The sequence below is a fragment of the Leptodactylus fuscus genome, chromosome 7 (genome assembly GCF_031893055.1).
Source record: "Leptodactylus fuscus isolate aLepFus1 chromosome 7, aLepFus1.hap2, whole genome shotgun sequence".
NCBI lineage: Eukaryota > Metazoa > Chordata > Amphibia > Anura > Leptodactylidae > Leptodactylus > Leptodactylus fuscus.
Window position 1 is genome coordinate 68,418,985 of NC_134271.1, and position 13,702 is coordinate 68,432,686.

At 42.4% G+C, this 13,702-nt stretch overlaps 1 protein-coding gene across 1 annotated transcript in view; it reads left to right on the plus strand.

The window, feature by feature from the left end:
* The first annotated feature begins 236 nt into the window (after positions 1 to 236).
* Positions 237 to 13,702, plus strand: part of VSTM2B (V-set and transmembrane domain containing 2B) — a 57,274-nt gene continuing 43,808 nt past the window's right edge. Inside the window, exons 1-5 of the mRNA XM_075282127.1 lie at positions 237 to 750; positions 2,092 to 2,649; positions 3,334 to 3,518; positions 6,131 to 6,163; positions 9,956 to 10,331. Of these exons, the coding sequence (XP_075138228.1) occupies positions 2,568 to 2,649; positions 3,334 to 3,518; positions 6,131 to 6,163; positions 9,956 to 10,331 (676 nt within the window). The 5' untranslated portion in view covers positions 237 to 750; positions 2,092 to 2,567. The remainder of the gene's footprint in view (positions 751 to 2,091; positions 2,650 to 3,333; positions 3,519 to 6,130; positions 6,164 to 9,955; positions 10,332 to 13,702) is intronic.

Genomic DNA, 13,702 nt, shown 5'->3' on the forward strand with positions numbered 1-13,702 from the left:
AGAACTACAAATCCCAGCATGAGAAGACATCACACAACAGGTTGATCACCTTTGCTCTAATATTCTATATATCCCTTTCTATATTCGTCTCCTCTTCCATTTCCTGTCCTTTCTCATCACCCCCACCATCGTCCTTACAATCTATGGGACCCTCTTCCCACAGCTTTACATGAGGGTCAGACAGTGGAAACTTAGAGGCAGTACGCCCCCTCCCTGTGAGAGAGCCACTGCCTGGATTTTCCCAGTCCACAGCTGTTTGGGAGGCTAAGATCCATAGCTGCCTGATCTGCAGTGCATTCCAGTCTAGGAGGAAGCAAAGGAAAATCTAAGGAGAGAAATTGCATGTAAGAAGCAGGCAGAAGTCCCTTATAATTGGCACCGAGCAGTGCAATGAACCCTTCCACAGTCTGCTAGAGAATGATGTGAAATCCACATATGAACAGGTTAATTTGCTCCCTATACTGAATGCTAAGCTACAGCAAGCCTGTTCCATCTGACTGCATAGGCTGGGGAGTGGGGGAAGCTGGATTCAGCACTGACTGCTAACTTTGCAGAAAGGAGAGAAGCCAAAGACTAGAAGACACCTTATTCCTGAAATAGTGCATATAAAGGCAGGCTTGCCAGCTGATGGTACCTGGAATGATGCTATCCCTAGCTCCTGTCATCATCCCCTGCAGTTCTTGGATTTTCTCTGAATCAGACACCAATGCTACTGTGCATGATCTTCAGACTGCATGGCAGAGCTGAGAGGTGAGCAATCTATTTTGTCTGCTGCTGATAATACACTTGTAGGGTACCTGTTCCCCCTAGCAGTGCACCCCATAATAATGCTAGGGTGCAGAGATAGCGTTTAATAGAAAGATTCTTATCATCCTTTTATCCTGGTCCTGTATGAACTGAGAGAATGAAGTCATTGCATTAAAATATGACAAGTAAGACTTCATTTTCTTCTGCTCTGGGGCAAGGACTTCATTATTGTCTATATCAATGGAGCAGGTAGCATGGAAGGTATTATGGGAGGGGGATATAGATTCTAAATTTATTATAGCCTATATATGTATATGTCCAAGACAGGGAGAAATCTAAGTGTCAATTCCCATGAACAGGTCTCTAATACGTGTGTATGCCCTTCACCATTCCTTCATATGCTGTTTCAATAAGCACCCCCATAAAAGGCAATACAGAGTAGGGGTGTTGGGGGGGGGGGGTCAGGTTTTTCGTACTAGGATAATTCATGTGTAATGAAAATGAAATGCTGTATTTAAGAGCAGCTGTGTAATAAATGTGTTAAACCCATAAGTTTTTAGAAGGGTGGGGGATCTAGCAGACCGCAAACCTGCGCTCAGTGGGTTAAAGTCTAATGGGGGTGGAGGGGGGGTAATTATTTTGGATTTGCATTTTAATCCTTAAAGCATGATAACCTTTAGATTAGATACAGTTGCTTTCAGTTCATGAGCCTGACAGGAAGCCGGTGACGGGGTTTTGTTCCCAATTACAAAGCCATCAACTGGGCTCACTTAGCCTCAATAAGGGATTTTAATGCCCCTATTGTTGAGACAAGTGCATTCCCTTGCTACACTGATTCATAAGCCCCCTGTAGTCTCTCTTCCTCCTTCCTGTAAACAAAACAGTCTCTATATTTTGCCCCTTGAAAAGAAAAGGGAAGAGGGTTGTCCTATAGCCTTCAGTCCTAGAGGTGGATGTAGGAGATACTAAGCACAGATGAACACTATATTGTGTTGAAAGCTCTTCCAGCCTTGGAGGGGTTAAACAGACGTGCTCTATCACATCCCTCCCCTTCTGGTTTTAGTGAAGAGGGGACCAGGGCACATGAAGTGATGATGAGCATTTTTTAGCCAAAGTGGATGCTGGTTTCAACTCCCTGTATTATCTGATGATCCTGAAGAACCTTTGCAGAATCTGGGGGCTCTTGGTGTTCTTCTGGTGCCATATCCTGGTTTACTGCACTGGATGAAGGGATGATGCTGAATCACAGTTTTCTTACCTGTTATGAATGTGTTGAGGTCATCTTTGTTGATGTGGATTTTGGAGTGTAAACAAAAATACCCAAACCTTTGGTTCTCCTTGCAGATTTGTCCTACTGAGATTGGGTCCAGGGAGGACAAAGGATAGTCGGGTGATCTGGATGATCCAAAGCAGATCCTGGTTACCTCTCTTGATCCTAGCCAAGGAGCAAAACAATATAGAAACCAGATCAGAAAACGACAAGGAATCGATTGCTCCAGTGATCAGGAGTGAGATGAAGACCTCTCGTTGAGTCACTAGGGCTTCTTTTATCAGCAGGTACAATATTGGCATGGGTTTTGGAAGGATCTGGTGTCCACTGGATCACAGTTGATCCAAGAGAAGATCCCAGCAGTCTCAATGTGGATTTTATAACTGGGATCCCATTGGAAAGGCTTGAATTTCTGAGGAAATAACACTGATAACTTTCCACCTAAACCTCCTACGTGTTCTCCACATTTGCCATGGGATTGGAATTTCCCTAATTCTGTGTTGGAAACCTGCTGTGTATTTCGTTTCCTGGCTTATATCCTACAACTGACATGTATGAGATGGAAAAGCAAGGATTTTTCAGTGCTCTTTGTTACCTGATGCTCAATTCCCCTCTCCTGTTCACTGTACATGGTGAGTACTTGCCCTTCCTGGTACATACTTGGGGTTCTACCCAGTCAGTGCCCTGCATGTTTTTGCTCCCTACCCTTCTTTCTCTTTTTTGCAATCTGCACCATTTTGGGGGGGTATTCAGTTTTACAGGTGCAGAATAAAACCCCTGCTCCCTTTTAGAAAGCAAAGATTAGAATTTCAAATGAGAGTTTTCTGAGCTGTAGACAACAATATAACATCTGAACGGGAAGCCTGGGATATAATAAGCTTGAAATATGTATACTATGGAAGGGGGGTTTCCATAGGATGTAAATGGGTCATTGTACAGGTGATCTAATATGGGAGGGGGGTAGGTGGGTATTATATGCATAGGGACTGCACAAACAAGTTGCCTGTCTCAAAAATGTCTTTGATTTTCGACAGTTGCTGTGGTATTAGTCTGTGGGAAGGGGACAGTTCTGCACTAAGGTGGGGAAGGGGCTGTCATCATCAGTTAAAGTAGCCACAGATTGCTTTCCATGGAGAAGTGGACAGGGATGCTGAGTAATATTGTATTACTTTACTTTTTAATCCACTGGAGTCTCATTTAACAGACTGCTGTAGACCCCTGAGTAAAGCCAGATCAGATTAGAGCAGAACAGTCTGATCTTGTCTATTAATCTCTGCTGTTAACCACCCCCTGTAAATTCTATCTTCTGCTCTCAGCCACATTCACTGAAGTCCCCAAAGATGTGACTATAAGGGAGGGAGATGATATAGAGATGCCTTGTGCTTTTCGTGCCAGCGGTTCCTCATCATTCTCTTTGGAAATTCAGTGGTGGTACCTTAAAGAGGCGACCAGGGAAACGGCACTGGAATTAGCTATCACTGCTCCCGGGAGCAGGAACAAGGTAATGACTACTCTCCTTGTCAACGCCACTACATATGTAATGTACAGTAAGAACACGGACACATGATTGACAAGCCCCCACATTCCTGAGACCAGTCCTCATTATTGTTGGTCACAGCCAATAGGAACTAGAAAAGCAATAAGCAATGAGTCATTTGTAGATCGGCATAGGATAGCCATCATATCCTCAAGGGGGTACCACCAACTCATCACTGCACCCCAAAATACATTACCCAAGTGGCTTATCACCCCTCCAAGCTTAGTTTTAGGCTGTAGCTGTACATGTTCTCTGCCTGCTCCCCCGGCCAGCCTCCCAGCCCTACAATTAGTTATTTAAATAGAGGTAAATAGATATTGACAGGAAGAATTATTGAGCTAAATGTATGCAAGGAAAGGCAGCCGCAGGAACAGAATGCATCGAGCTGCCGCTTCGGCTGCCAAAAACCATTGCACAGGATGAGATGCTCCACTGAGCCCCCACGCTCTAAATGGAGTATTTTCTATTTTGGAGATAGAAGTCAATTGACCCCTTTTTAATACGGGGGCAGCACTGTGCTACTGCAATCATTTAAGTTTATATAATTTGGCCCAGGATCTAAGGAGGACTTGCTGTTCAAGTACAGAACACAGACGGCTGCAAATAATATATATATACGTGGAGAGAGGACTTGTCTAATTAATAAAATAATATTGGAATCATATGCAGATATATCAGAACAATGTCCTGGGGGGAAAGCTGAGCGGCTGTGAGGAGAGATGACATATAGAGGTGACACACAGAGGTGATACATGCAGGTAAAACATGAAGTAGGAAAACTCCGCAAAGGTTTCATTTGCAATGCATATTCACATTTAATTTTGCAAATAATCTCAAATCTCCCAGACCCACCACCCCCATCTCTGAACATACTGATCGCTCTGAGCCCTCTGATCACTCTTTCTCTGTTTGTTTATTCATCCATGCAATATCTATTCCTCTCTCGTTCCTTTCACTCTTCATCTTCATCCCTCATTCTTATTCCACCTCTCCCCTTCCCTCCATGCCTCTACCTCTCTTGCTCGTACACCCCTCCACACTTCTCTCTTCCTTTCTCTCTCCTTTTTTCTCCTCTTTTTCCTCTCCTTTTCTCTTACTCTAGCTTTCCTCTCCTTTGCTCTCTTCCCTCTCTCTTCATCTCTCCTGTCTCTCGTTTTCTTTTCTCTTTTTCCCTCCTCTTTTTTCCTTTCACTCCCATTCCCCTCTCTCTCTGTCTCGCCTCGGTTTTTTTCTCTGTTTCTCTTCTTTTCTCTCTCTCTCTCTCTCTCTCTCTCTCCTTTTTTTCTCTCCTTCTGTTTCTTTCCTGTCCTCTCTTTCTCTTCTCACCTCCCTATTCACATTCTTCCTCTTTATCTCCTCGCTTCTTCTCATTTTCCTCCTATTTCCTCTTTTTAGGCTCTTTTTCATGTCTCCTCTTTTCTCGCTTTCCTCTCTCTCTCTCCTTTTTTCTCTCCCTCCCTCCTCTTCTTACTTCTCTCTATCTCTTCCTCTCCCCCCTCGCTATTTGCTTTCTTGCTCACCTAACCAGCTGTCCCTCCATGACCGCTATCCAGTATCATTGTTTCTACAAATGTTGTGTTAGTTTCTCCTTAGATCAAATTCAATCATATTTTCTTCTTTCTCTCTTTCTTTTTTTATATCTATTTCTCATTTTCTCTATTTCATATCTTTTATTGTCAAGCTATCTCATATCTATCTACCTATTTATCTATCTATCTATCTATCTATCTATCTATCTATCTATTATCATTTCTTTCTCTCTCTCTCTCTCTTTCTCTCTCTCTCTCTCTCTCTCTCTCTTTCTCTCTCTTTCTTTCTTTCCATTCATAACTATATAAAGTCTATCCTATCTGTCTATTTGTCTATTTATCGATCTGAAATGTAGCTACCTTTCTCACATCTATCTAGCTATATATGTATACAGCCCAGTTTCGTCCACAAGTGCAGTACTATCGGCACTGATTCTGTATTTTCTATTCCTCTTGTTGCTGTGAGTTGGGTTGAGCTTTCCACGTATTAATCTAACCCATCGTCCATAGATAATAATGTTGAAAAGAAGTGGTGAAGCAATGGCACCTGTATTTTTATTGCACATTTACACACAATATTTACATTTTCGACTTCACGTCGTTGTGTTAAATGTTTGTATGTTGTGTGGGAGGACAGCTCAGAAAATGCAGCAGAGATCTGCCATTTATCCCTGCTACTGGTATGTGTAAACACCATTGAAGCAGCCGTGCACCCTGGGATGCAGCACCAGGCTCCTGCTTACAATATGGTGATTACTATTATGACAAGACGCCCCCTTTATGCACATAGAGGCCTCTGGTGTGTGCCAAAGAAAGCAAGGACTTCTGGGTAATAAGCCTCATTCGTATTAAACCTAAAACAACATGCTGTATCATTGCAAAGGTTGTGCGTTTTGAATCCATCACACCATCTACCATACAGTGTAATGCTGCAGGTGGACAAAATGCAACAATTAATAAAAAATGGCGCCAGCACAAACACAGCCATAGCCATACAATGCAGCATAATGTCAGTGTGCACTCATTTGTATCTGTCTTACTTTTCAGGTCATTGCGAATAAGGATGGGACAAAAATCAGTGTAAGTCATTTTTATTCTTTTTTTTTTAGAAATTAGCAAAATAAAGTGGCACAACTATAGGCTACAATAAAGATATTATGGCCAAGTTTTTCCTTAGATACAGGAAAGCAGAAACCACAAACATGGTTGATTAGTGGGTCATAACGGTGGGCAAATGGTGGGTCACAATCTCACCTCTGTGATAATTGGTTTGGGTTTGGTGACTGGTTTTATTATTAAGTTGTGTTTGTCCACTATATAGAGATGTAGCAGAGTTGAATTTGTCATAGCTAGAGGTTGAGCTAGTGGGACATATTTGCTGGGTGGCCGGGGGGGGGCACTAACAGGCCACTCTGCTTTGGCCAGGGCATTTAACTACAGGACTGGGGGTAGCAAACTGAATCATTTCCCCAGAGGCAAGAAAAGTCCAGCTACAACTTTTTGGACTGAGTTAAAATAAAACCGTAGGTTTACCTGCAGTCCGATGAAAGCGCAATGTGATAACGCCATGCTTCGTGACAAGAAAAACTCAGCTCTGCTGCACCTGGTGTTCTTGCACTTTATATCTAGACCTTCTGCATCTGGCAAACTGCTATATCACAAGTGACAGGGTCAGCTCTGCTACATCAACAATAGACTAATCATAATGACAATGAGGCGATCAATGATTATGGCTCCTGGAGATTCTGCAATTGTCTGCAGGCTTTATATCCTCGTTACAGAGCAGTTGAGGGATTGACCTGCCCTCTACCAGCTCATCCACAAGGGGTGAAAGTGACCTTTGATCTTCATGGCCTCAGGGGACACATTTTTACTCAGTGCCTTGGTGGCAAGCGGCAGTATTTTCCATTATGACTGGATCACTGCTGGAAGGTCTGAGAGTTGCAGTGTATACATGTGACCATGATATGTCTGTAAATGCAGTGTCTTTTGGGAGGAAGAGCGGAAGACAAGAAATCCTACAGCTGAATCCAACATAACACTCCCAAGACAATACTATTTATCCTTGGAAATGGGTGGTGCCAGGTGGCGTAACTGGGGCAAGTATCTAAACTGTTACAGATGGGCACAAGAAGAGCACAGTTTTCAGCCATGTTCCTCATCTTTTATAATTGGAAGGCAGTTTTTCAATATATGAGAGAGAAGATGGGGCGGATGGTGAACCATTATACTGCATGGTCTATATATGGTGCAGATATGATCAATGAGCCATATTTTTCCTAGATAGTCAGCTTATTTTAAAGGGGCAATATCTGGCGTCAACATGAGATGATAAGATATTGGGGCTCTTGGTTAAGCCTGTGAAAATGGTGCCAATAAACTAGGGAAGACACGTTATCCCAATTATTATCACATTATTTCAGTCATTGGAGCCACAACGTCTCCGCTTCATTTTTTATATGGCTGTTTGTGAATTTGAGCATTGTCGTCTTCTATAGATATCTTCGTTTTGGTTGTGATGCCATAAGTGATGGCATTGGCAATAAATTTATGAAATATGATGTGGCGTTTTATAGTATTATCGCTTGTCTATGCGGGATGTCAGATCCAGCCTGTTCTACACTGACACCATTTTTGGCACACAGAGCTGACCACATAGGATGATGCATACGTTGTAATGTTACTTACTGCTAACACTCCTTTTTCGTTTGTAAAAAATAAAAAATACTAAATTTTTCGGAACCAAGTGGGTTTTTTTTTTTTGTACATGGTGTTCTGTCTAGGGATATGGGCTGACATTAATAAGAGCGGAGGGCTAGCTGCACAGTATTTGATCGCGGCCTGAAACGTCAATAATGATTTTTTTCCTTTTTTGATGCTTCATTCTTTGACTTTGGATCAATAGTAAATAAGTTGAGCTTAAGTCAGGGATATTTGAGGAGAAAATCTATCAGCGCCGAGGCTGTAATAAAGGCCATTGACAAGTCCTTTATGTTTGGACAGCTTAAGACACAACAGGTGAAAATTGGGAATAGTTGAAACGACAGAGATTAAAAAACTAAAGGAAGCAGCAATCTTAGTCATGTACAATAGAGGCTTTATCCTTCAGCTGCACCTCCAGGGGACAGTATACCGGCAGTGCAAGCCTGCATGTCTTGGCTATGTCTATCATAGGAAAAGCCCCTCTTCTCCCATGTAGGTCAAGCACTTGGTATATCTATATACCCTGGACAAGACTGAGTCACTTATTGACACCTCTAGACTGGGGAACACAGAATACACTGCGAAGCGTGATGGGACCCAATTATATTGGATCTCATATCCTCCCCTTTTAGTTCCGCATTGTAAAAATAGTAGTTGCTGCAATGATATGTACATCCTTTTCTATCCACTCAGGCCATGATATTAAGACAGTAGAGATTAGCACATTCTGTAGTCCCAGGATGTAAGTGAGATGGTTCCCGTTCAGTGTCAGCAAGCAGAGATATAGTTACATCACAGACAATGCTCACAGATCGGACTACTGAAATATGGAGCTGGGATAATATACAGTATAACATCAACGTGCGCCGCCATTTAGTAACACTAATAATGATCCATCTTACAACAGTAATTCCACTGCAAAGCCCCCAGCAAATCTTCCCATCCATATAATCGCCCCCACACCAGCAGAGCATTATCACGTGCTTAGGATGGTTGTGCTAGAAGAACGTGGAAAACAGGCCGAAGGTCAAGTGTAGAATACAATGGAAATGTGACCACGTACATCGCCACAGACAAAGATCATATTCCTTATGAATTGAGCGTTGCAAAAGTGAAACAGCTATACATAGTTTTATTGTATGCAGTCACCTGCCCCTATAGCCAGCAGTGAGGAGGGGGCACTAATAAGGATGGGGGGGGGGTCATTTTTATTAAGTGTAGACACTACTGAAAGTGTATTTCACAAGAATTGAAAGCTTCTGGTAAGGGACACATGAGGTGAAGCATAATATTAGAGGATGTCTCCAAGGCCTCTTTAAGGAGTCCATCTGACAGGGTCTTTCTTTCAAGGGCTAGGCCATCCCTCCCATTTAATGCACAGATAGGAGGCTGCTAATTTGCTGAGCACCGCCCAGGACATAGAAACCTTCTTGTCATTCTGTGGGAAAGTTGGGTGACAATCAATACCCACCTTTCTTGAACCCAATGCCAAAATGAAGGTGTGTAAACTCCATCTGGCATCATCAGATCTCTCCTTTGTTCCTGTGAAGCTGGTGATGGTGGCATTGGCAGAGGTAGATGGTGCCATTGTCATACATCAATACCACCCTGCAGGCACTTCTGCCCCCTCAATATAGAACTGTAAGAAAAGCAAAAAGAGCAACTGCCCCGGCACCTGTAATAGCTCTGTAACTGTACGTATACCAGTTATAGACATTTCTAATGCACTTTGGGATTCAACTTAAGATCACCTATGGTGTCAATGAATACTACTAGACAGGTTTACCTCCATATACCTGTATAAACCTAATGTACTTCACAGTTGAGGGTTTGCTACAGTTGTATCCAGCCTAGGCAATCCTCTGTAAGTCAAAGAGCTGAAATCTTAAGATCTCCACCTGTTGTCCCCAAGGCTGTTGAGTCACTGTGACCTTACTGTGCAATAGACCTATGATAACTAGATGCCACCTGTGCCTGCAGGGCATGACCTGGACATGAACGTTGCCATTCACTGACAGCAAGCCTTCAGAGTGAGGGTTGAGGAATGGAAACACATATGTAAATGCTATATGTATTATTACTTTAGCACTCGTGCAGTGTTTTGTGTTACTCATTGAGGGGATATCGTAAAATAAGGAGGAATAAATTCACGTCTTGCTCTCATTGCAGACTGTTCGGGTCCAAGGCAATGACATCTCCCACCGGCTGAGGCTCTCCAACGTCAGGAAGCAGGACGAGGGAGTGTATGAGTGCCGAGTGTCAGACTATGGAGACGATGAGACTCAGGAACACAAAGCCCAAGCAATGCTTAGGGTCATTTCACGTTATTCGCCACCTGACATGCAGGCAGCCGAGGCTGTATCCCACATCCAGAGCAGTGGGCCTCGTAGGAATAACCCTGGCAATAGAGCAACCCCGGAACCTGGAAACAAGCGCCCCAACCCTCCAGGAGAAAGCCTGGCCTCATCCCCAGCCACTGCAGCATCCTCCTCAGCTTCCCCTGCACCTGGGAAAGCAGCTATTCTGCGGCAGCAACACGGTTCTGGTGAGTTATCTGCTGAACTGCACTGCCATCTAGTGGATCTGCTGTGTATTGCACAATAGCCAAAAATCATGTAAGATACTATAGCTACCATTATGTCAAAAACCGACACAAAACGTAGACATATGGAAAATCTTTCTAAACAAAAATACAAGTCTGATTAAAGATAAGTGCTGATCAAGCAGGGACGAATGTGTAAAGAAATGTGCAGACTACTGAAACTAGATTAGGATGAGGAACAAATATCTGTCGATTTTGTTTTATGGAGTTTATTATATATCAGCTTCTGCTGTCACTGGTCTCCATGTTGTCATATGAATACTACCGTGTTATTGCATTGTGATTGTCTTCAATAGTTATACCTATCTATATTCACTGGATACTAAATGTTGGGGCACCTCCTAGTGGAGGATCTATCCAGCCTGTACATTGGGTGAATGAGATATCGCTGTCTAATGTAATATTATTCTGATCTCTGTATGCCTCCACAATCATTGGATGTCTCTCATGCTGCAATTATCCCCTTAGCAACCTAAATTTAGGAACCAATATACATTGCGAGCTCTGGATTCCCTTAGCTATGCCCGTGATATTGTTCGCTGCCATATATAACATTGCCACACGGTACAGGATCTATCTACTATAACACATCGCTCTTGGTCGTGCAGTTACATTTTTTGCATTTATCATTGTATAGATCACATTATAGAGATCTCCAACCCTTTGTACCTTTTGATTCGTATTCACCTTTGAGTGCTGGTTAAGTTACATTCAGTAAAAATGACCATACACAAGATATATTTATCTACAGACCATTGGCACATTCAGCTTATTTTAGTATTTGCTGTTTATTTTATGACTTTGACCACCACAGGCATCAGATTCTTGCCAGATTTCACCAAATCCAGCTAGATCTGTCCAAGATCTGCACATACATATCTTATGTATATGGCCATCTTTAGTGGAGACACAGGAGCATCAAATATAGAAAAATAATGAGTAATGTAGTATATTTTTCCTTGGAGATTCCCTTTAATAAACTGTACAGTAAAGTAGCAGTAAGGAGGATATAACAGAGGGCACTCTTACATTTATACTCTGCCAATGGAGATCAGGCGACCCGAGCACAGAGCGAGTACGGAAAAAGTCACTTTTTGTCTATTTAAATTTTAAATATCTACTGATGTGATGAAAATCTTGGCCCTGGAGGCCCCGGCAGAGTACAAAGTGCAGCCAGACAGTATTTATAATTAATAATTAATACCGCAAACAGTGTCGTTAGCCTATCCGCTCTCCTTGGGAGTCCCAGCAGCCGGAGGTGATGAGATGAAAGCACCACTGGCTCTGGAGTCTTTTCAATGAGACCAGCCTGCTGCTTGTGCTGAGATCCCCGAACGTTACTTATATATAAGAGATGGGGAAGGGGGCTGTAAAGGGGAAAGGCTCAATAAGTTGCAGCAGAATTTTTGCTTTAGATCAATGGTCTTTAATCTCTCTGCCTGTATAGAAACTACAACTTACAACCTACATGCCCTGAAAACTGAAGAAATATAGTTATGTATTGTTTTCTCCAACCTGTGGCTCTACAGCTGTTTCAAAACTACAATTCCCAGCATGCTATGACCATCGGGGGAAGATTTGGTTTAATAGAGTATAGATCACTTATCTAAGATCTGCTGCTCACCAATTACAAGTCACAGCATGGCATGACATCCAGGGGTCATTTCAGCTAATCTCTGTAGTGGTTTCAACAGTACAATTCTCAGCAAACTCTAAAGACTGGAGGGATTTGGTGCTATAAAGTATTGTTCTACACCAGTGGTCTTTAAAGGGGCTCTATCTTTGGGAAAAGTCGTTTTTAGCTAAGCACATACTTGCATAGGCTTTAGAAAGGCTATTCCACATTTACCTTTTGTATGTAAATCGCCTCAGTAGTTTTTGAATGAGCCTGATTTTATTAATATGCTAATTAGCCTCCTCCGTGCACTCCGAAGTGTCTGTGAGCACCGTCTGCTATTCTCTCCTATGTGTGTGAGAGCAGAGAGAGGAATCATGAGCAGCACAGTAGCCTCTGCTCTCATACACATAGAGAATAGCAGAGGGTGCAGACAGACCCATCCAGAGAAGGCTAATTAGCATATGAATAAAAAATGGGCTTATCCAAAAACTACTGAGGCAATTTACATACAAAAGGTAGGTGTAAATAGCCTTTCTAAAGGCTATGCAAGGATGTGCTTAGCTAAAAATGACTTTTCCCAATGATAGAGCCCCTTTAATCTGTAACTCACCAGATGTTTAAAAATTTGTTTTAATAGGATCTTATTTTAGATCTTTTATCACCAACCTGTTACTCTCCAACTACTACACCCAGTATGCACTGACAGTCAAGTGGAATTTGGTTCCATAGGGACGTTTTCACTGGTCTCTAACCTGTGGGTCTGCAGGTGTTGCAAAATCGTAACTCTCAACATGCTCCAAAAGGTTGGGATTTTGCTTTCGTAGTGTCTCATTTTCTCTCACTTTCTCACGTTTCTCACTTTCCTCCGCCTGCACCAACTCTTTGCATCCCTCAATAGATACCACTTAATCGATTCTTACACAGTTGGAATTTTTCCTCTAGCCCCTGAGCAATCAATGCTGTTAGTTTCAGCACCAAATATACTAATTAGGCTCTCTACTCTGGCAGATAGTCAGGAACCGCCCACTTGACAATACAGAATCTAATTAGCAGATAAAACTAACAATATCAATTTTTACTAGTTTATCAGAAGCTTTATGGGCTTGAGAAAAAATTCCAACAGCCCTGGAATAAATTAACTGGTACCCATTAAAGAATGCAAAGAGTTGGCATTAGTGGAGGTGGTGAAAGGTCCTTTTAAACGCCACTAATTTCCAGCCCAATACTTTGCAATGTGACAACTTCCATCATGGCTTGACAGCCATAGAAATTTGGTTCCATAAGGTTTTTTTTTTAGACTACTGATCTCCACCTACAGTATAGTTCCCCAGCTTTTGCAAAACTACAACTCCCAACGTATCTTGAATGACATTTAAGGACTTTGTTTCTATAGGGTCTTCTTTTAGACCCCAGCTTTCTAACCTTAGGCTCTAAACCCATTATAAAACTACAAATGTCAGAATATTCTGTTAGCTGTGGCAATAGAGTTCTATATCTGCGGTTGAAGTTTTTCTACAGTTGGAGAGCCACAGATTGGACCTCAACTGTTTTACATCATACAATGATAAAATGTACTGTAAACACAGGCAGCTGCAAAAAGTCCCTGGATAGAAGGGGCCCAATGTCAGATTAGCCTCAGCCTGCCTGGAGAGAAGGGGCCCAATATCAGATTAGCCCCAGCCTTATTTCCAAGGTG